At 47.9% G+C, this 19,991-nt stretch overlaps 1 protein-coding gene across 6 annotated transcripts in view; it reads left to right on the top strand.

Moving 5' to 3' along the window:
* The window catches only part of EFR3B (EFR3 homolog B), a 129,738-nt gene extending 114,158 nt beyond the window's left edge, over positions 1 to 15,580 (top strand). For 5 of the 6 annotated variants that reach the window (XM_081000912.1, XM_081000910.1, XM_081000909.1 and 2 more), the window contains exons 12-23: positions 802 to 853; positions 2,091 to 2,263; positions 3,657 to 3,732; positions 4,839 to 5,000; positions 6,943 to 7,074; positions 7,822 to 7,889; positions 8,093 to 8,220; positions 9,268 to 9,359; positions 10,646 to 10,694; positions 11,622 to 11,728; positions 12,992 to 13,041; positions 15,061 to 15,580. In XM_081000912.1, the coding sequence (XP_080857038.1) occupies positions 802 to 853; positions 2,091 to 2,263; positions 3,657 to 3,732; positions 4,839 to 5,000; positions 6,943 to 7,074; positions 7,822 to 7,889; positions 8,093 to 8,220; positions 9,268 to 9,359; positions 10,646 to 10,694; positions 11,622 to 11,728; positions 12,992 to 13,041; positions 15,061 to 15,166 (1,195 nt within the window). In that variant the 3' untranslated portion in view covers positions 15,167 to 15,580. The remainder of the gene's footprint in view (positions 1 to 801; positions 854 to 2,090; positions 2,264 to 3,656; positions 3,733 to 4,838; positions 5,001 to 6,942; positions 7,075 to 7,821; positions 7,890 to 8,092; positions 8,221 to 9,267; positions 9,360 to 10,645; positions 10,695 to 11,621; positions 11,729 to 12,991; positions 13,042 to 15,060) is intronic. The other variant, XM_081000907.1, reaches the window with a different exon arrangement.
* The last annotated feature ends 4,411 nt before the right edge of the window (positions 15,581 to 19,991 follow it).

The raw sequence follows: 19,991 nt of genomic DNA, 5'->3' as shown, positions 1-19,991 counted from the left end.
ACTACTTGGAAAACCATAGCTTGAACTATACGGACCTTTGTTGGCAAGGTGATGTCTCTGCTTTTTAAGATGCTGTCTAGGTTTTTCATCGCTTTTCTCCCAAGAAGCAGGCGTCTTTTAATTTCCCATAGATTAGAAAAATGCACAAGGAGCAGTGGTCATAAGGATATGTTACATAGATTCCAGCGCCTAAAAAGTTTTACTGCTTAGCCCACAGGGTAGCATGTATTACTTTGTTTCAACTATAGACTTATTATACTTTTACGGACTTTCAAAGATTGACAGACGTGTGTTCATTTGATTTCAAATATATTAGAGAATTTACAAGTGTACACATTTTGCTTTTGCTGTACTAAATTATGTATATTATGCTATAAGAATTGCAGTGCTATCTAGTAGACTGGTCTTCATGTTGCTTGTGTTGTTAATTGTTTAGAAACGGCAGCATAGTTAACCTGCAGACTTTGTGGCGTTAGTTTTAGCAAATTTACTGAAAAGGCTGTTTCTTAATTTGTCTGTCAGTGCTGGGAAGCTTCCCTGTAACGGCTGCAGCAGATATGCCACCTGAGAAATAAAGATACCGTTAGAAAAATTGCAGAGGGGTGCGCACGCTTTTCTAGACAGTGTGGCGTGGGCACTATCACTGCAAGAGAGAAAATGAGGAAGGAGGCACTTATTTCTTTTGTTCCCTTGCACCCTTCAGCTAAGGAAATTCTGTTTCGCCGCTCCGTGATTCTGAGTTAGCTTCTCAGTGCGAACAGCACCACCGCCGGGTTTTAATCTCAAATTTTGCCTTTTCAGGGAGAATCGGAATCGGCTGACGCAGATCATGCTTCTGAAATCCCTCCTCCAGGTAACCAATATGGTGTTTTTTTACATTAATCCCAGAATCTGGGAGAGTTGCCCTATGGCATGTGTTGCAACTGAGCCGCAGTGATCCAACTCTTGATTTTTTTTAAAAAAAGTTTTGTTTTGTTTTTGTAACAAAAAACAACCTTTATTATACATCAATTTACATTAATTTACATATAACTTAGACAATACACAGCACAACATAGACACACCATAGACATCATAGACACTGACTTCTTCTCCTTGTGCTATTTTACACTTTGTTAAGCTATACACATTTCATTATTATTAGTTTGGTTTCCCATTTTATATCCGTAAACTTTTACTATGTACATTCTCTAAATTTCAAGATTCATTCTAGGGCTGCCAGGAGATTAACACTGTCACTGTAATTTTAAAGATATCCTTTAAATATCATCCAATATTTATTAACTTTCTGTATTGGATTTCCTGTTATTCTCCCTGTCGCTTTGGCAAGTTGTAAGTATTCTATCGTTTTCGCTTGCCAGTCCATTTTTGTGGGGATGCTATCAACTTTCCAATTCCTTGCTATTAAAATCCTAGCCCAGGCACGGGCAAACTCCGGCCCGCCAGATATTTTTTGAGACTACAACTCCCATCATCCCTGACCACTGGTCCTGTTAGCCATGGATGATGGGAATAGTAGTTCCAAAACATCAGGAGGCCCTTTCAAGCCCTAAACGGCCTCGGTCTTGTATACCTGAAGGATTACCTCTACCCCCATCATTCTGCCTGGACACTGAGGTCCAGCTCCGAAGGCCTTCTGGTGGTTCCCTCGCTGCGAGAAGCAAAGCTACAGGGAACCAGGCAGAGGGCCTTCTCGGTAGTGGCGCCCGCCCTGTGGAACGCCCTCCCACCAGATGTCAAGGAAATAAACAACTATCTGACTTTTAAGAGACATCTGAAGGCAGCCCTGTTTAGGGAAGTTTTTACTGTGTGACATTTTAATGTGTTTTTAATCTTTGTTGAAAGCCGCCCAGAGTGGCTGGGGAAACCCAGCCAGATGGGCGGGGTACAAATAATAAATTATTAATATTATTATTGTTATTATTATGGAGGGCCGGAGTTTGCCTATGCCTGTCCCAGCTGCTGTGGTTGCGTATATAAAGAGGAGTCTATGATTTTCCATGATGCCCATGGACATAATACCTAACAGGAAGGCTCTGTGATTCTATGAGGTTGGCGCCATTTAACAGAGATCTCTGTGGATCCCGCAGGTCTCCACCGGCTTCCAGTGCAGCAACATGCTGACAGCTCTGCCCAGCTCCTTCCTGGACCGGCTCCTGTCGGCGGCTCTGATGGAAGACGCAGAGATCCGCCTCTTTGTCCTACAGATCCTCATCAGCTTCATCGACCGCCACGGGAACAAGCACAAGTTCCAGACCATCAGGTGCTCAGGCCTTTCCTTTCCTTTGAGGGCTGGCAGGATGGGGGGCGGTGTTGGGATGGAGCCAAGGAATCGGGGGCAATAGGCAGGCCCCCAGCTGGCCCCAGACCACCAGCCAGTGTGCCAGGCAATCTTCAGTCCTTGGATCAGCATGAAACTGCAACCCTAGCTTCAGAAGCCTTCAGAAGCTGAGCACACGCACTCAACTGCGAAACAGAAGTGGCAGGGAGAGGCTGTGTTGAGCATATTTACAAGCAGTTTATTCAGCATGTAAAGGTAAAGGGACCCCTGACCATTAGGTCCAGTCGTAGCCGACTCTGGGGTTGCGGCACTCATCTCGCTTTATTGGCCGAGGGAGCCGGCGTACAGCCTCCGGGTAATGTGGCCAGCATGACTAAGCCGCTTCTGGTGAACCAGAGCAGCGCACGGAAATGCCGTTTACCTTCCCGCCAGAGCGGTGCCTATTTATCTACTTGCACTTTGAGGTGCTTTCAAACTGCTAGGTGGGCAAGAGCAGGGACCGGGCAACGGGAGCTCACCCCGTCGTGGGGATTCGAACCGCCGACCTTCTGATCGGCAAGCCCTAGGCTCTGTGGTTTAACCCACAGCGCCACCCGCGTCCCACTTACTCAGCATACATCAGGACAAAAGGAAAACATGTCTTCTCCCCTTCATGTCCAAAGCAAGCAGCTAAAAGCAAAAGCTGTACACAAACAGAAGTTCCCAGCAAGCTGCGCTGGAGTGTAAACAGGCATGTGACGTACAACAATCATGCCTGTCCCTTAAGGTGGAACGGAATATTCTAACAGACGGGAGCCCGGGTCAACTTCGTGGGGTTGCAGCAGGACCCTGAAGCAGCGGTGGCAAACCTTTTAGAGACCGAATGCCCAAACTGCAACCCAAAACCCACTTATTTTTTGCAAAGGGCCAACACAGCAATTTACCGTATTTTTCCGTGTTGTTGAGCTGGGGGGGGGGCGGTTTGCCCATAGCTGTTGAGTTTTTTGGGGGGAGGATTACCCAGGGATCTAGGGACGCGGGTGGCGCTGTGGGTTAAACCACAGAGCCTAGGACTTGCTGATCAGAAGGTTGGCGGTTCGAATCCCCGTGACGGGGTGAGCTCCCGTTGCTCGGTCCCTGCTCCTGCCCACCTAGCAGTTCGAAAGCACGTCAAAGCGCAAGTAGATAAATAGGTACCACTATTTATCTGCCAGCAGCTGCAGGTAAATGTTGAAAAACATGGGGGAGAGGACAGAACCCTGAGGCACCCCACAAGTGAGAGCCCAGGGGTCTGAACACTCATCCCCCACTACCACTTTCTGAACACGGCCCAGGAACATTGCAACCACTATGCCACGCTGCCTCTCGTTTCATCCTTTTCCATTTCCCCGCACAGCACCATCAGCGATATCTCCATCCTGAAGCTGAAAGTGGACAAGTGCTCCCGCCAGGATACTGTCTTCATGAAAAAGGTACGGGGGAAAGGCGCTTGTGGGTTTGCAAGACTTGCAGGTGGAAGGATGTGAGCCAGCCAGGTGGACAGGTAGACATCAACCGGGGGGGGGGGGGATAATTTCTGGCACCTTCCATGTGCAACGCCGTTTATCCACCATAATAATAATTTATTACTTATACCCCCCCCCCCAATCTGGCCAGGCCTCCCCAACCACTCTGGGCGGCTTCCAACAGAATATTAAAAACACAATAAAACATCAAAACTTCCCTAAACCTCCTGAATCTTCCGACATTCATTGCACGTTCACAGATGCTAGTGTTATGAGAGGGAGAAAAAGTCTTCTTCTCATTTCTTATTATTTGTTGAATTTATTTACCCTGGTGGTCTCAGGGTGGTTCATAGAATAAAATCAAGATATAAAACCACAAAATACATAATAAAAATAAAAACTACAACCCAAAACATCCCGCACACACACACAAAAACACATTTTAAAAAGGCATAGGATGTCAATCAGGTCAACCAAAGGCCTGGGTTTCCCCAGCCACTCTGGGCGGCTTCCAACAAAGACCAAAAGTACACTAAAATGTCACATATGAAAAACTTCCCTGAACAGGGCTGCCTTCAGGTGTCTTCTGAATGTCAGGTAGTTGTTTATCTCTTTGACATCTGTGTAATGAAGGCGCCAGGCGAACTTCCCTGGGGAGAGCGTTCCACAGACGGGGAGCCACTGCAGAGAAGGCCCCGCTCTTGTGTTGCCACCCTGCGGACCTCTTGAGGAAGAGGCACACAAAGAAGGGCTTCAGAAGATGCTTCTCTGCCCATGCCTTGCATAATATTATAAACTTCTGTCATGTTGCCTCTTAAGTCTCCTTTTCGCTAAACGAAAAGCTCCCCAAGGCCGCAACATTTCCTCTTCGGCGAGTCTCTCCATCCCCTTGATTATTTTGGCTGCCCTTTTCGAGGCGACTAGGACTGTGTCTTATTCCAAATTTGGCCGCACCCCAGATTTCTATACTGGAAAACCTACGATGCTGGTGGTTTAGTTTTCGGAAGCATGGAAGTATAAAAGTCCTCCTGCGACGCCTCTCTCACAAATTCTGCCGCTCTGCTTTTCCACAGCACTCGCAACAGCTCTATCGCCACATGTACTTGACGTGCAAGGAGGAGAGCAACGGGCGGGCGCATTACGAGGCCATCTACAGCCTGCTGGCGCTCACCAGCATCGAGCTGGCCAACGAGGAGGTGGTGGTGGACCTGATCCGCCTGGCGCTGGCCATGCAGGTAGTGGCTGGGCCAGGGAGGGGGTGTCTGCCAAGACCCTCCTGGGAGCCTGCTGAGTCCTTTATTTCTGGGGGGTCAGGAGGAGAGAGAACGGGGTGCCAAATCAATATTGATAGGACTATCGCTTAGGTGGTCTTAATCTGTTTCAGAAGAGCTTTCCCTGAAGTGTGACCCAGCTCTCTATATTTTGGGGGGAATTTTGATTGAAGAAATGGCTTTGCGGTTTTTAAAGAGTTCAATCTCTGTGATTTATCGTATTTGTAAACCCATTCATTCGTAGCCTTTGGGCTGTGAAGCTGTTTAGAAATCTGTGAAACAAAGAATAAATTTGTTCCGCAAAGAGCTTTTAGAGAATTAATCTGATCCAGCACCAGCTGTTCTTTCTGTATTTTATTGATTTAATAATGTTATAGTTATGTGATGTTTTGATACTTTTATTTGTCTGAGTTAGAATCATAGAACTGTGGGGTTAGAAGGGACCCTGAGGATTAGCTTGTCCAACAACATGCAATAATAATAATAATAATAATAATAATAATAATAATAATAATAATTTATTTATACCCCGCCCATCTGGCTGGGCTTCCCCAGTCACTCTGGGCAGCTTCCAACAAAATATTAAAATACAGTAATGCAATGCAGAAACATGCAGCTGTCTTGTGGAGGGATCGAACCTGCAACCACACTCTTAACCAACTGAGCTTAGGCGGTTTATACGTGTTATTACGTAAATGAATAACAGTGAGTTCTGGCATAGAGAATCGGAGTATCGTAGTGTTGCAAGTGACCCCAAAGGTCATCCAGTCCAACCCCCTGCAATGCAGAAACTTCAACCAAAGCTTCCTTGACAGATGGCCATCTAACTTCACAGATAAAAGTGATCAGTGCCAGATTTACATATAAGCTAAACAAGCTATAGCTTAGGGCCCCACGATCTTGGGCCCCCAAAAAATTTTTAAAGGAAAAACACACTGGACATACATTTCCAAAATATAAGATAGAAAACAAATAAAACCTACATACAGCAACAGTGTTTTGTGTTGGGGAGGCTCCCATGATTAAGTCATGGGCCCTGCCTGCTCGCCTGCTCCCTAAAATATCACTGGTTTGCTCCTTTCTATATATAGGGTGCCAACATTCTGCATGGACTGGTTGCAGGGCAACATGTGCAAATGGCCTGAGATACCTATTAGGTCCATCAATTACCACATAGCATATAGTAAAGGAGCAGTTGTCCCATTCAGGACCAGGGAGTCCCCCACACCTGCCTGCCCCCTGTAAACATGCATAGGTAAAGGTAAAGGGACCCCTGACCATTAGGTCCAGTTGCGGACGACTCTGGGGTTGCGGCGCTCATCTCGCTTTATTGACCGAGGGAGCCGGTGTACAGCTTCTGGGTCACGTGGCCAGCATGACTAAGCCGCTTCTGGCGAACCAGAGCAGCGCACGGAAACGCCGTTTACCTTCCCACCGGAGTGGTACCTATTTATCTACTTGCACTTTGACGTGCTTTCGAACTGCTAGGTTGGCAGGACCTGGGACTGAGCAACGGGAGCTCACCCCGTCGCAGGGATTCGAACCGCCGACCTTCTGATCGGCAAGCCCTAGGCTCTGTGGTTTAGACCACAGCTCCACCCGTGTCCCCACAAAGAACAGTGATGATTTGTTGTTGACAAAGGACAGCTGGACATATAAAGGGCCCCATTACCTTCAGTAGCTGAGGGCCTCATCAAACCTCAATCCGGCCCTGCAAGCGATATAAGATTTCTGCCCTGCCAATGTCTGTCAAAGAGCAGCTTAGAATAACCCGGTTCAACCCAACAAGATGATAGACAAGCAGAGCCAGCAGAGGAGAATCAGGCGTTTCTCAGGTCTCTCAGGTTTATCGGTTGGCGTTCATATCGGACTGCCTGGACCCATAACATCCCAACCTTCTTTGCAGGAGCTGGCCCAGGTCAACGAGGACAACCTGCCTTTATACAGTCGCTGTGCCCTCTATGCCCTCGGCGCCGCCTACCTGAACCTGATCAGCCAGCTGACCACAGTGCCCGCCTTCTGCCAGCACATCCACGAGGTCTGTATTGTCCCTGTTATAAAAGGTAAAGGGACCCCTGACCATTAGGTCCAGTCGTGGCCGACTCTGGGGTTGCGGCACTCGTCTCGCTTTATTGGCCATGGGAGCCGGTGTACAGCTTCCGGGTCATGTGGCCAGCAGGACTAAGCCGCTTTTGGCGAACCAGAGCAGCTCACGGAAACGCCATTTACCTTCCTGCCGGAGTGGTACCTATTTATCTACTTGCACTGGCGTGCTTTCGAACTGCTAGGTTGGCAGGAGCAGGGACAGAGCAACGGGAGCTCACTCCGTCGCAGGGATTCAAACCGCCGACCTTCTGATCGGCAAGCCCTAGGCTCTGTGGTTTAACCCACAGCGCCACCCACGTCCCACTCTGATAGAGTAAACCAATCTTAATACAGTGGTACCTCGGGTTACAGACGCTTCAGGTTACAGACTCTGCTAACCCAGAAATAGTACCTCAGGTTAAGAACTTTGCTTCAGGATGAGAACAGAAATCGTGCTCTGGCGGCGCAGCAGCAGCAGGAGGCCCCATTAGCTAAAGTGGTGCTTCAAGTTAAGAATAGTTTCAGGTTAATAACGGACCTCCACAATGAATTAAGTTCTTAACCCGAGGTACCACTGTATCAGGGAACCTAACTCTGTCAGTGTGATCCAAGCAGGGCTCTCAGAGATGTGGGCGCTGGTGGTGGTCAAAGGTTCCCCCCAGAAACTCAGCTGGCTGAGCGAGTCTTGCCTCTTTTCCAGGTCATTGAGATGAGGCAGAAGGAGGCGCCGTACCTGCTCCCCGAAGGCGTGTTTGCAGAGAAGCCCAGGTAAGCCAGCCCAGGAGCCTCTGACTTGGAATCCAAGCCTTGAGGCTTTCCTCATCCAGTGACACGCACACTCCTTTTGTGCTGATGCCTTCCCTGGCCCTTCCTCCGCAGGAGGGCATGCTCTGAGCAGCAAGGGGGCAGGCGGGAGAGAGAGAGAGGCTTTGGCACCCCCTCTCATTTCTTCTCCCGATTCTCTTCCATAGGCTATCGAGGAACCTTGACCGCCTTGGACCTGAGATCCTCTTTCGGCAGAGCAAGATCAGCGAGGTGTTGGGGGGCAGTGGATACAATTCAGACCGGCTCAGCACCCCTTATATCCCCCAGCTGACAGGTACGGGGGCTGAGCGTGCCCTCCGATGCCAGGGGAGGGAGGTGGGAAGGCAAAGTGGTCGGATTTGCACCTCTAAACCCCCTGCTACCTTCTTAAAGGTAAAGGGTAAAGGGACCCCTGACCATTAGGTCCAGTCGTGGCCGACTCTGGGGTTGCGGCGCTCATCTTGATTCTGATCCCAGCTCCACCCACAGCTCCACCCGCGTCCCTGCTACCCTCTTATTACATCCCAATAGGTAGTCCTGCACTTCAGGAAGCACCAATCTAGAACAACTCCACATTCCTCATACCATTTCATTTTTAAAGTAATAATAGTTTTTATTAAGCTTTACAGTGGATGCTCGGGTTGCGAACGTGATCCGTGCAGGATAAACGTTCGCAACCCGCAGCGTTCGCAACCCGTGCCTGCACACATGCAGGTTGCAATTCGACGCTTCTGCGCATGCGCAAAGCACGATTTAGCACTTCTGTGCATGTGCAACCTCTGAAACCCGTAAGTAACCCATTAAAGTACTTCAGGGTTTTGGTGGTCCACAACCCGAAAAAACACAACCTGAAGCAGCTGTAACCCGAGGTATGACTGTATAGAGGAAAAAATACAAAACTTAATATCTTTTCCCTTTTTTATCTAAACTAAGACTTTGTTCTAGATACAATAAAAAGCATAAAAGGGGGGAGAAAAAAGAAAAAGAAAGAAAGAAAGAAAGAAAGAGAGGTTAAGAGAGAAAAACAGAAAGATAAGACCCAGAAAGTAAAAAGAAAACCTTCCCATTCTTCATCTGTCTGCTATATAAAAGCAATATGCCCGTAATCCAGTCCAACACCCAACAAAGTCACTTTCCATAAACAAAACTGATCTTCAATCCTCAAATCCAAATATCTTTTTCCCCCCCCACGCAAAAAGTCTGTAAGAGGTTTCCAGTCTTTATCAAATGTTAACAATGACTTTTCTCTGATTTAAACCTGCCGGTTTCCCCATCTCGGCTAAAAGCCTGTCAGTTTTAACAGCTGTTCCTCCCATTTTGGCGATTTCCCCTTCCCTTTCAGATGAAGATCGGCTGTCGAAGAGGAAGAGCATTGGCGAGACCATCTCCCTGCAGGTGGAAGTGGAGTCGAGAAATAGCCCCGAAAAAGAGGAGGTACGGTTTGGATGGTGCCCTTCCATGGACCGTTTGTCACGAGCCACTGGGAGATTTTGTGGAAGTCGGGGTTGGGAGATGGGGGGACCCAAGAGGCTTTGTAGGGAAGGAGACGGCCTTTGAGGTCTTGGCCCTGAGCTATTTTGGGCTGATGGGATTAATGGTTCAGGAGATCTTCCCCACCCCAATCATTTGCTGGCGGCCCTGTTTGCCTCTCAAGTAGGATTTCTGCCCAGACAACGATGACAAAACAACAACAAACCTCTGGTTACATGAAAAATATTCAATAAACACACAAGACGTAACGGGCTGTACGTTTGAAAAAATAATACATACTATTCATTGTAGATTTCAGCAGAAGTAGCTCATAAAGTTCGACGAAAAAAGTAGAAGACCCAGTGGATCAGCTCATTCTCTAATCAGTTTATGCATAAGGTCCATATGTGTGAAAGTGTCTATTCTACCTGTCTGTTCAAAGAGTCCAACAATCCACACAAAAGGTTGTTACAGTTCCACAGAATCCTTTCACAGAGTCTAAGGGGCGTCTGGTGCGCTGTTTGGAAAAAGACTAGTACGTTTGACCAGATCTAAGCCTCAGTTCTGTATCTTCATCTGATCCATTGGAACTGGATAGGCTGCAATGCTCATAATCAGGAGGAGTGGTTGAACGTGGAGATACATCAGATCTGTTAGACTGACTGTGAACTAGTCCTGAGGAATTCAGCCATAAATAAACTTTGCCTGTAGAGTAATCATTACAATCTCTGCTCAACTTCTTTTTCTTAAAACTGGCTAATGCGGGGAAGTAGTTCTGGGCACCCGCAGGAACACCAGGTCATCAGACTGCTCAATCTGAGGGTTTTTTTGGGGGTGCCGTGACGCTCTTACGGTCTCCCCAGCCTTCAGTGCACCGGGGCTCTTTCAGCCAAAAGAGCTCCCGTCCGCCATAACTGGGCGACCAACCGGAAGTCCTTCATTGGAAAATTTATTAATGTCCTGATCCAACTTTAGAGGAAGTTTGTCAAAATCCTCCTTATTGTACTTACTTTTTGTCCTTTCTTTTAACTCTGTTAAGTCTTTGTTGATCTTTTCTAAATCCATAGCGAGTTGTTCTATGATCAAAAGCATTAGATCATTAGATCATTTGTTCAAGATAGATACCCATTTTTCAACAAAGCTCCTATTGTTCTTAAATTACAGACAACAACGACGTCTTAAGACTCCTGGTTTCTAACATTTCTCTTCTCTTCTCTCCTCCTTCCACTGTCCACTCAAACCCGAAACAGAGAGCCCCTGCCGAAGAGATCACGTACGAAACCTTGAAGAACGCAATTGGTAAGAGTCTTTGAGGACCAGAGGTGTCCAGCGGGTCCCCTGCCCCTTTTGCGCCCCACTTTGGGCAGAAAGGAAGGGACCATTGACAACTCTCTCACTTTTTAATAATATTTTTATTACATTTTTAACAAAAAGTAATAAAAAACAACAACACAATAACAGATACAATAACAACCACACACAAAAATTGTCAAAACCATCAAAAACAATGTCAAAACCATAAAATGGGATTCTCCGAATCCTGTGAGTTCCCTCCCTCCCCATCCCTGGTTCCTAAAGTTTCATTTTCAACTGTATATCATTTCTACTCCCAAAAAAATTTCACCTAAGATTTCCTGCATTATTTCTAAAATTACAAATGTTTTTAAAATCCTGCCAATGTATACAATACTTTTGCATACAAAAGTTAAAATACTAAAACAGACTGACATTTGCATCAACTTTCTGAGCACCTGAGTAGGCTTATCTAAACAGGAATGTGTTTAGCAAGTGCTGGAACAACAACAACAGCAACAACTTTATTGTTTGTATCCCACCTATCTTACTGGGTCCCCCCCCCCCCCAGCTACTCTGGGCAGCTGCCTTCCAACGAATATAAAAGCGTAATGGAAACATCAGACATTGAAAACTTCCCTCTACAGGAAAGAAAATAGTGAAGGCACCTGCTTGGTCTCAATAGGCAGGGAGTTCCAAAGGGCAGGTGCTGCCCCACCAACCGATCGAGCTCTACCAAATGCAGAAGAGGGATTGCGTGACCCCTGCCCTGGTGCCCCTTCTGCAGACGGAAGCGGTCAAGAGGGCACAGGTGGGGTCAGGTGATCTGGCAGGTCAGCTGGTCCCAAGGGCTTTGTATGCTGGCAGGGAATCCTTGAACTTGGCTCTTGCTGTTGTGTCCAACGAACGTTCCTGGTCTTCTTCTTTTTTCAGTAGACAGCGTTGCGGTGGAGGAACAGGAGCGGGAGAGGAGGAGGCAAGTGGTGGAAAAGTTCCAGAAAGCTCCCTTCGAAGAAATCGCGGCTCACTGTGGCGCCCGGGTGAGTGATGATTTGTGCCACACACCTAAATCTGGGCTCCCCAATCCAACACACCAGGGCACCCTAACCTTCCCTAATTTTTTAATAAAGTGTTATTTACCAGGCAGGCAAGTAGGTTGTGCGGCCATACCAAGCCCTTACCTTCAGTTGTGTTCGGTAGATTTATTGCTTTATTGTTCGGCGCCCAGCCACGCTTCCCCTGGGAGCCTCTGTAGCTTCTGTTTACGCAGTGCGGCTTTGGAGCGGTCGTAAAGCAATTAGCAGAATTACACAGCGGTGTGTGTCGAAAGAGCAGTAAACAAGTCCCACACGTTTCTTCTGTCCTAATATCCCTTTATTTGCTCAAAAGTAGCATATTTACAATCAATAACAGCCATCAGATTCAAGCTGCATCTTCTCCCTCTGTTTGCAGCTACGCAACAAACTGCTTTCGCTTTTCACTCAGCTCACGGCGTTCCAAGCTGCTTTCGTCACGTCCTGGCGTACTTCCCTTGTACGCGCCTCCTCTCAGGCTTGAGGCACAGAAGGTTAACCCTTCACTACACCCAACAAGTTGCCATCTCTGTTTCCTCATGACACGAGACAAGCATAAACATACTCTCTGCACAAGCGTTAAGCAACGATGCTGCATTGCGAACCAATCTGCTCCAATGCAGTTCTCTGGTCTTGGAAGTGAGCATTGCAAAGATCCAAGAGGATGGAGAGATCCGCTCACATTTCATCCTTTGCACTGAGCAAAATCCCTCACTTAGTGCGATTTCACCCACTTCCCCCAACAAAGCTAACACCTTGAACTGGGCTTGATAGCAAAATGGCAACCTCTGAGCACAAGTTTTCTGTGCCGGCAAGGCCTCCCCCTTGTCAGCAATTGCACTGCAGCATTCTGCATGGGCAGCAGCCTCAGGATCAAACGCCAGAGAAGCCCCACGTGGATCGCATCGCAGGGCAGCAATTCCTGTTTTTAAATATAAAATAGATTTGTAAAATAGGAATAAGATAGATTTATTCCTAATAAAATAGGAATAAAATAGATTTGCTCATCCTTTGCACTGAGCAAAATCTATACATTCTCAAGAAGCAGAAGAATACAAATATAGCACCATTTCCCAGTTTGCATTCTCTTGAGGTTAAAATTAGGCCCCCGCCCCCATTTCCATGCTTCCCTCAAATGATCTATTAGTGCTGCATATTAGAGTAATCCCATGCCTTCGTTCCTCCCAGTTTGCAATTCCAATGCTCACAGTCGTCCTCTTCTTGTTGCAGGCCACGCTTCTGCAGAGCAAGCTCAACCAGATATTTGAGATCACCATACGGTAAGGGGGCGGAAGGGGGGGAGAGGTTGGGGGTATTAGGATTGTCCTACTCACATGTAGGACCCTGGCAGAGACACATGCCCGACTGGCATGTTCTCTCCCTCCTGGTTGGTCGTTCGGCAGCTTCGAAAGCTTTCTTCAGCCCGAACATCACAGCATCCGATGTCAACAGACATCGGCACACTTAGGGATCCGCAGAGTCTTCGCAGTTTGCGTGCCAGACCTCAGCAACTCAGCATTTTGGCTAATCTACGTTTATTTACATATAATACACTCGGAGCATTCTGATTTAGCTCCTGCCTCTTTCTCATCAGACAGCAAAGAGAGAAGGAACAAAGGACAATAGTCCATAGCTGTAAACCTTCTCTTTTTTTGTGGGAAATTCCCTTATTCCAGCACTGTTTCCCGCTGCTATCCTGGATTGTTAGATATCCCGTAGACTGTCCCCAGAACAGGTGAGGCTGCTGATCCCTTATTTTTGAGGCTGCTGATCCCTAATTTTCAAATCTGAAAGTTGACAGCTATGATAGTCCCACTTCATGGAACACAGTAATACCAAAACATCCTGTCTCGGTCACTTCCCACACTGTGGAATGAAAACATACACCGTAATGTGATAGACAACAATCCCATGACTGCAAACATGGAGCAGGAATTCTAACGGGGGCAGCGCATGGGAGAAACCCCTCTCCCCACACGAGCCTTGTGTAGGAGAACTTCTCCTGCTTGCTTCAGGCAGAGCACCTTTCTTTCGTGACACTTTTTTCCCCACCATGCTGTCAGTGGCTGGACTGAGGAGGAATGGTGGGAGCTGCCCCCCCCCAACACCTTCCTGGGAAAAGGAGGAGAGTATAGATTTAGAACAGTGGTTTGCCAAAGGGCATGGTACAGAGGCTGGCGAGGGTAAAAGCTAGGATATGGGGGGGGCAGCGGGAAGGAGAAGCATTGGAGGAGAGACAGGTAACAGATTCAGTGTCTCTTGAAAGCACTCCTGACCACTCCCCCACCCAGAACCAGGCGTCCGTCTTGCCAAATGCAAGATGGTTCTTTTGAAATTAGTCTCAGAAGCATTACAAACGCAAGTGTAATAAACAGAAATCTGCCCTTATTCCCTTATGGGGGACACAAAAGCCCTTATAGAGTCCTTTGCAGGTTCTCCATTGATTGGAGAAAATAACAGAGGCCAACCAGAGAATATTGAGAAGCAAAGCAGCTAGTAAGCCTGATCTTTATTAACTGTTGCAACAGGGTGCTCCCCTCACACGCAGGAGAGGAGGAGGACCCAGAACCCAGGTATGTCCGCCCTTATATGGACATTTTAAATTCCCCGCCCTGGAGTTCAAAACCACCCCCAGAAACATCATACATACATCACAGAAAGGGCAGTCTACAGCAGAAATCTGAGTGCGTTGTTTACCTCCTGTCGTTGTTTATCTTCTGTCTGGCAGGTTACCTGTTAATGCTTACTTGATTGGATACCCTGGGCAGTCTTTTGTAATGATAAATACTTAGTTCCTGAGCCAGGTCACAGGCTCACACCCTATTCATATCTTAAATGTGCCCTTAAGACAGGATTTGTGAAGGAAATGGGGAGGCTTTTCCATTTTCCTCCTTGCAGAGAAAACATTTGGTCGGTTTGGGAGATAATATGGCTTCATGGCTGTTTTCCTGTGCTGCTTCAGACATGTGGTTTATATATTTATGTACGTGTTCTAAGACCTTTCCTTGGCCAACAATCAGCTCAGCAATTGTCACCTCTGGGCACTTCCTCGAGTCCCTATTTTTCAAGGGCAAAATAGCTTTGGAATGGAGGAAACTTGCAAAGGAGTTGATTTTATATTATTTTTAAAGCTAGGTAACTTCCTTGAGCTGTCAAGTTGAAAGGATACATTCAGGCATAATATTTGTAACATTTAACAACTTTAAAGATGTGGCCCCCTCCTGTAATTTCCATAACAACACACACTCCAGAGCGACATGGGCCAGCCGTGTCTCAAAGTCTTCTTCTCTTGACCGCAGACCTCCTCCCAGCCCCTCGGGGACCATCACGGCCGCGTACGGCCAGCCTCAGAGCCACTCCATCCCGGTCTACGAGATGAAGTTCCCGGACCTGTGCGTCTACTGAGGGGTCCCAACTGCATGCCAGGATGCAACTGCGGCTTCGAACCATCACCTGGGACCAAGCGGATCGCGATCTTGCTGCCTCCAGGAGCCCATGGGGGAGGGCATCCCCTTTGGACCACCTTCCAAGCAAGAGGGATGCAGGATGCTTCCCCTTACAGTCCCACACACACCCCAAGGCCCCTTCGTCTTCCTTCCCCTCCTTTGTGCTTGGCTCGATTTCCCCGTTATGCGGAAGAGAGCACCCGGGCAGCCTTTGACGGACAGTCGCAAGAGGCGGGGCGCCATTTTCGGCCTCCCTTTTTTAAGAAGATGTTTTAAAAAGTCTTTTTTGATGGGTCGGGTGTTTCCTTTCTCTCTCTCTCCACTGAACGCGTGTGTTGATAATCCATCGCATAAAATCAATCTATTCTCTGTGGGTCTGTGTCGTTTCTGCTGCTGGTTCCTGGCTCAGAATATTTTCCTGGCCAAAAAATTGCACCTTTCCCCCATCTGCACCCCGTAATGTACATTGGGATCCTTTGGGACAGAGATAGATAAATATATATCCACCGTATTTTTCGCTCTATAAGACGCACCAGACCACAAGACGCACCTAGTTTTTGGAGGAGGAAAGCAAGAAAAAAAATATATTCTGAATCTCAGAAGCCAGAACAGCAAGAGGGATCGCTGCGCAGTGAAAGCAGCAATCCCTCTTGCTGTTCTGGCTTCTGGGATAGCTGCGCAGCCTGCATTTGCTCCATAAGACGCACACACATTTCCCCTTACTTTTTAGGAGGGGAAAAGTGAGTCTTATAGAGCAAAAAATACGGTAAATGTAATAACTCCTACCTAGAGTTATTCTTCAGTGCCATGAGTCTTATCGATAAGGCATAAATCTGCCTAGATATGAATCTATCTGTATAGATAGATAGATTTATGATATGATTCGATAATCTTTATTGTCATTGTCCCATACAGAACAACGAAATTGAAAATATCTACATCAGACATTCAAAAACCAACAAGCCTGCTATCCCAGCTATCCCAGCCTGCTTAACCCCCTAAAAATTCTGATACCCCATAATTAAATACAATATACTCCCATAGGGACTACCTTATACTGCGTTTAAAACCAAAATTGCATTTGGATAGAAACTGTTTCTCAGGCGGCTAGTCCTAGTCTTTATAACCCTGTACCTTCTTCCAGAAGGCAAAAGCTGAAAGAGATTTAAAGATATGGAACAAAGCAACAACATAATGTTCATATCCCAGTACCCTCTCAGTTTGGGAGTTGGGTATGTTTAGCCTGGAGAGGTGATGTGAGAGCCATCTTCAAATATCTAAAGGTCTGTCAAATGGAAGATGGAGCAAGCTTGCTTTCTGCTGCTCCAGAGGGCAGGACTCAAACCCATGGCTTCAAATTACAAGAGACGAGATTCCCTTTCTGACACTACAGTGGAACGGTCTCCCTCGGGAGGTGGTGGTCTCTCCTTCCTTGAAGGTTTCTAAGTAGAGTTTGGATGGCCACCTGCCATGGATGCTTTAGCTGAGACTCCTGCATCGCAGTTCTATCGTTCTACGATAACTCTTTATTTGAAAACTGGCTTTTAATTCACAAGTAGATGGGCCTGGATAAAGTCTATGGTATATACCGTATTTTTCGCTCCATTGGACGCACCGGACCATAGGACGCACCGGATCATAGGAGGGGGAGAACAGGGAAAAAATTTTTTTTCTTGTTCTCCCCCTCTAAAACAAGGTGCATTCAAGGTACATTCACCAGAGCTTGTGGGGCTGGCGGTGGGGGGAAGCGCTGCTTTCCCCCACCGCCAGCCTCAAAGATCCCTGAAGCCTTTGGAGCACAGCGCCCCACTGCCCTTCACAGGTTTGCGCGCAACCGTTCCCAAGCTAGAGCAGTGAAACGGAGCCCTCCGTCTCGCTGTTCTGGCTTGGGAACAGCCTTGCTAGCTTCTGCAGGACAGCGGGGTGAAGGGACCCCGCTGCCCTGGAGAGGCTGAGCGCGCAGCCGTCCCCAAGCTAGAGCAGCAAGACGGAGCCCTCCGCAGTGCTCCGTCTTCCTGTTCTGGCTTTGGGCTTAGCGGCGCAGCCTGCATTCGCTCTATAGGACGCACACACATTTCCCCTTAGTTTTTGGAGGGGGAAATGTGCGTCCTATAGAACGGAAAATACGGTAAAAAAGAAGAATATATTTCTCCTTGCATTACATCTGAGGGCATGACTATTCATGGTCTCAAATACCCTCCTGGTATTTGAGGAACACAACAATGCGCCGTGCTGAGGTGCAATGAAGGAGGTGGAAACAAGTCATTGTTGATCTTCAAAAGGTCACATATTGTTGTGAAGTGCTGAGCTGATCTGTGTTTGAATAGTTATCTGGGTGGCCTTTTCAAACAAGCGTTAATGTCACAGGCTAAGGCCGGACTGTCTTTAAGAAAACATTTTGTTTTCTTGAAAGGACTTTGTTTGTTTGTTTGTTTTGCATTTGACGGCCGCAATAGCAGGTCAATGGAGCCACCATTGGGACTCTGGTTTCCTCTGCGTTTAAAGCTCATATTGCGAAATTGCTAGCGGAGAGTCCCCAATTCGAATCTCGTCTATGCCGTGCAGACTTACAAGGAGGACTTAGCGAAGCTGGCCTCCTGTGCCTCTGTTCTTCCATCCGCAGGTATGATAGGCTTAGAGCCTTAGAGCTGTTGTAAGGCCCATAGATCAAAACCATAAGGGGAGGGAAACATAAGGGTCAGACTGAGTCCAAACCAAAGGCCAGGCGGAACAGCTCTGTCTCACAGGCCCTGCGGAAAGATGTCAAGTCCCGCAGGGCCCTAGTCTCTTGTGACAGAGCGTTCCACCAAGTCGGGGCCAGCACCGAAAAGGCCCTGGCCCTTGTTGAGACCAAGCTAACCACCTTGCGACTTGTGACCTCCAAAGCGTTGTCATTCGTGGACCTTAAGGTCCTCCGCGGGGCATACCAGCAAAGAGGCGGTCCCGTAGGTACATGGGATCTGTGGTCCAACCGAACTTTCAACCATGACGAGACTGACTCTAGAGCAGCGGTCAGCAAACTTTTTCAGCAGGGGGCCGGTCCACTGACCCTCAGACCTTGTGGGGGGCCAGACTATATTTGGGGGGAAATGAACAAATTCCTATGCCCCACAAATAACCCAGAGATGCATTTTAGATAAAAGCACACATTCTACTCATGTAAAAACAAGCTGATTCCTGGATCATCCACGGGCCACATTTAGAAGGCGATTGGGCCGGATCCAGTCCCTGGGCCTTAGTTTGCCTACCCATGCTCTAGAGCAGCCCCCCCCCAAACTTGGCCCTCCAGATGTTTTGGGACTACAACTCCCATGATCCCTAGCTAACAGGACCAGTGGCCAGGGCTGATGGGAATTGTAGTCCAAAACATCTGGAGGGCCGAAGGTTGGGGATGCCTGCTCTAGAGGGCTGTTGCTGGAGATCTCTGAAACAGGGACTCTTAATTCTTTGGCAGACAGAAGGTCGAATCCTTGGGGGGGAGGCAATATTATGGATGGTGGGAAACATGGTACTGGGAATAATAACTTCCCTCAGAAGGTGGTTGACTCTGTGAGCCAGTGTGGTGTAGTGGTTAAGAGCGGTGGACTCGTAATCTGGTGAACGGGGTTCGCTTCCCCGCTCCTCCACATGCAGCTGCTGGGTGACCTTGGGCTAGTCACACTTCTCTGAAGTCTCTCAGCCTCACTCACCTCACAGAGTGTTTGTTGTGGGGGAGGAAGGGAGAGGAGATTGTGAGCCGCTTTGAGATTCCTTAGGGTAGTGATAAAGCGAGATATCAAATCCAAACTCCTCTTCTTCCTTTACTGGAGGTTTTGAAGCAGAGATTAGATAGCCTCTGTCCGGGGTACTTTAGTTGCCATTCCTGCAATGACCCTTTGGATGCCTTCCAACTATACAATTCTGCAATAGTTAAAGCTGACTATAACAGATTGTTATATGATTTGTCTCTTGCAAGAGTGTTTGGGTACCACGAGCTGAACATGAGAACAGTGTGATGCAGCAGCAAAAAAAAAGCTAACACTATTCTGGGCTGCAACAAGGGAAGTCGAGCATCCAGGTCAAGGGAAGTCGTAAAGGTAAAGGGACCCCTGACCATTAGGTCCAGTCGAGGCCGACTCTGGGGTTGTGGCACTCATCTCACTTTATTGGCCGAGGGAGCCGGCGTACAGCTTCCGGGTCATGTGGCCAGCATGACTAAGCCGCTTCTGGCGAACCAGAGCAGCGCGCGGAAACGCCGTTTACCTTCCCACCAGAGTGGTACCTAATTATCTACTTGCACTTTGATATGCTTTCAAACTGTTAGGTTGGCAGGAGCAGGGACCAAGCAACGGGAGCTCACCCCGTCATGGGGATTAAAACCACTGACCTTCTGATCCGCAAGCTCAAGGCTTTGTGGTTTAGACCACAGCGCCACCCGCATCCAAGGGTAGTCATAAAAAGGTAAAGGGACCCCTGACCATTAGGTCCAGTCGTGGCCGACTCTGGGATTGCGGTGCTCATCTCGTTTTACTGGCCGAGGGAGCTGGTGTACAGCTTCCGGGTCATGTGGCCAGCATGACTAAGCCACTTCTGGCGAACCAAAGCAGCGCACGGAAACGCCATTTACCTTCCCGCCGGAGTGGTACCTATTTATCTACTTGCACTTGACGTGCTTTCAAACTGCTAGGTTGGCAGGAGCAGGGATCGAGCAATGGGAGCTCACCCCGTTGAGGGGATTCGAACCACCGACCTTCTGATCAGCATGTCCTAGGCTCTGTGGTTTAACCCACAGCGCAACCCACGTC

The sequence above is a fragment of the Podarcis pityusensis genome (assembly GCF_964106645.2).
Source record: "Podarcis pityusensis genome assembly, chromosome: 3".
Lineage (NCBI taxonomy): Eukaryota > Metazoa > Chordata > Lepidosauria > Squamata > Lacertidae > Podarcis > Podarcis pityusensis.
Note: the sequence above shows the minus strand (reverse complement) of the source record. Positions and strands in the feature narration are given on the sequence as shown.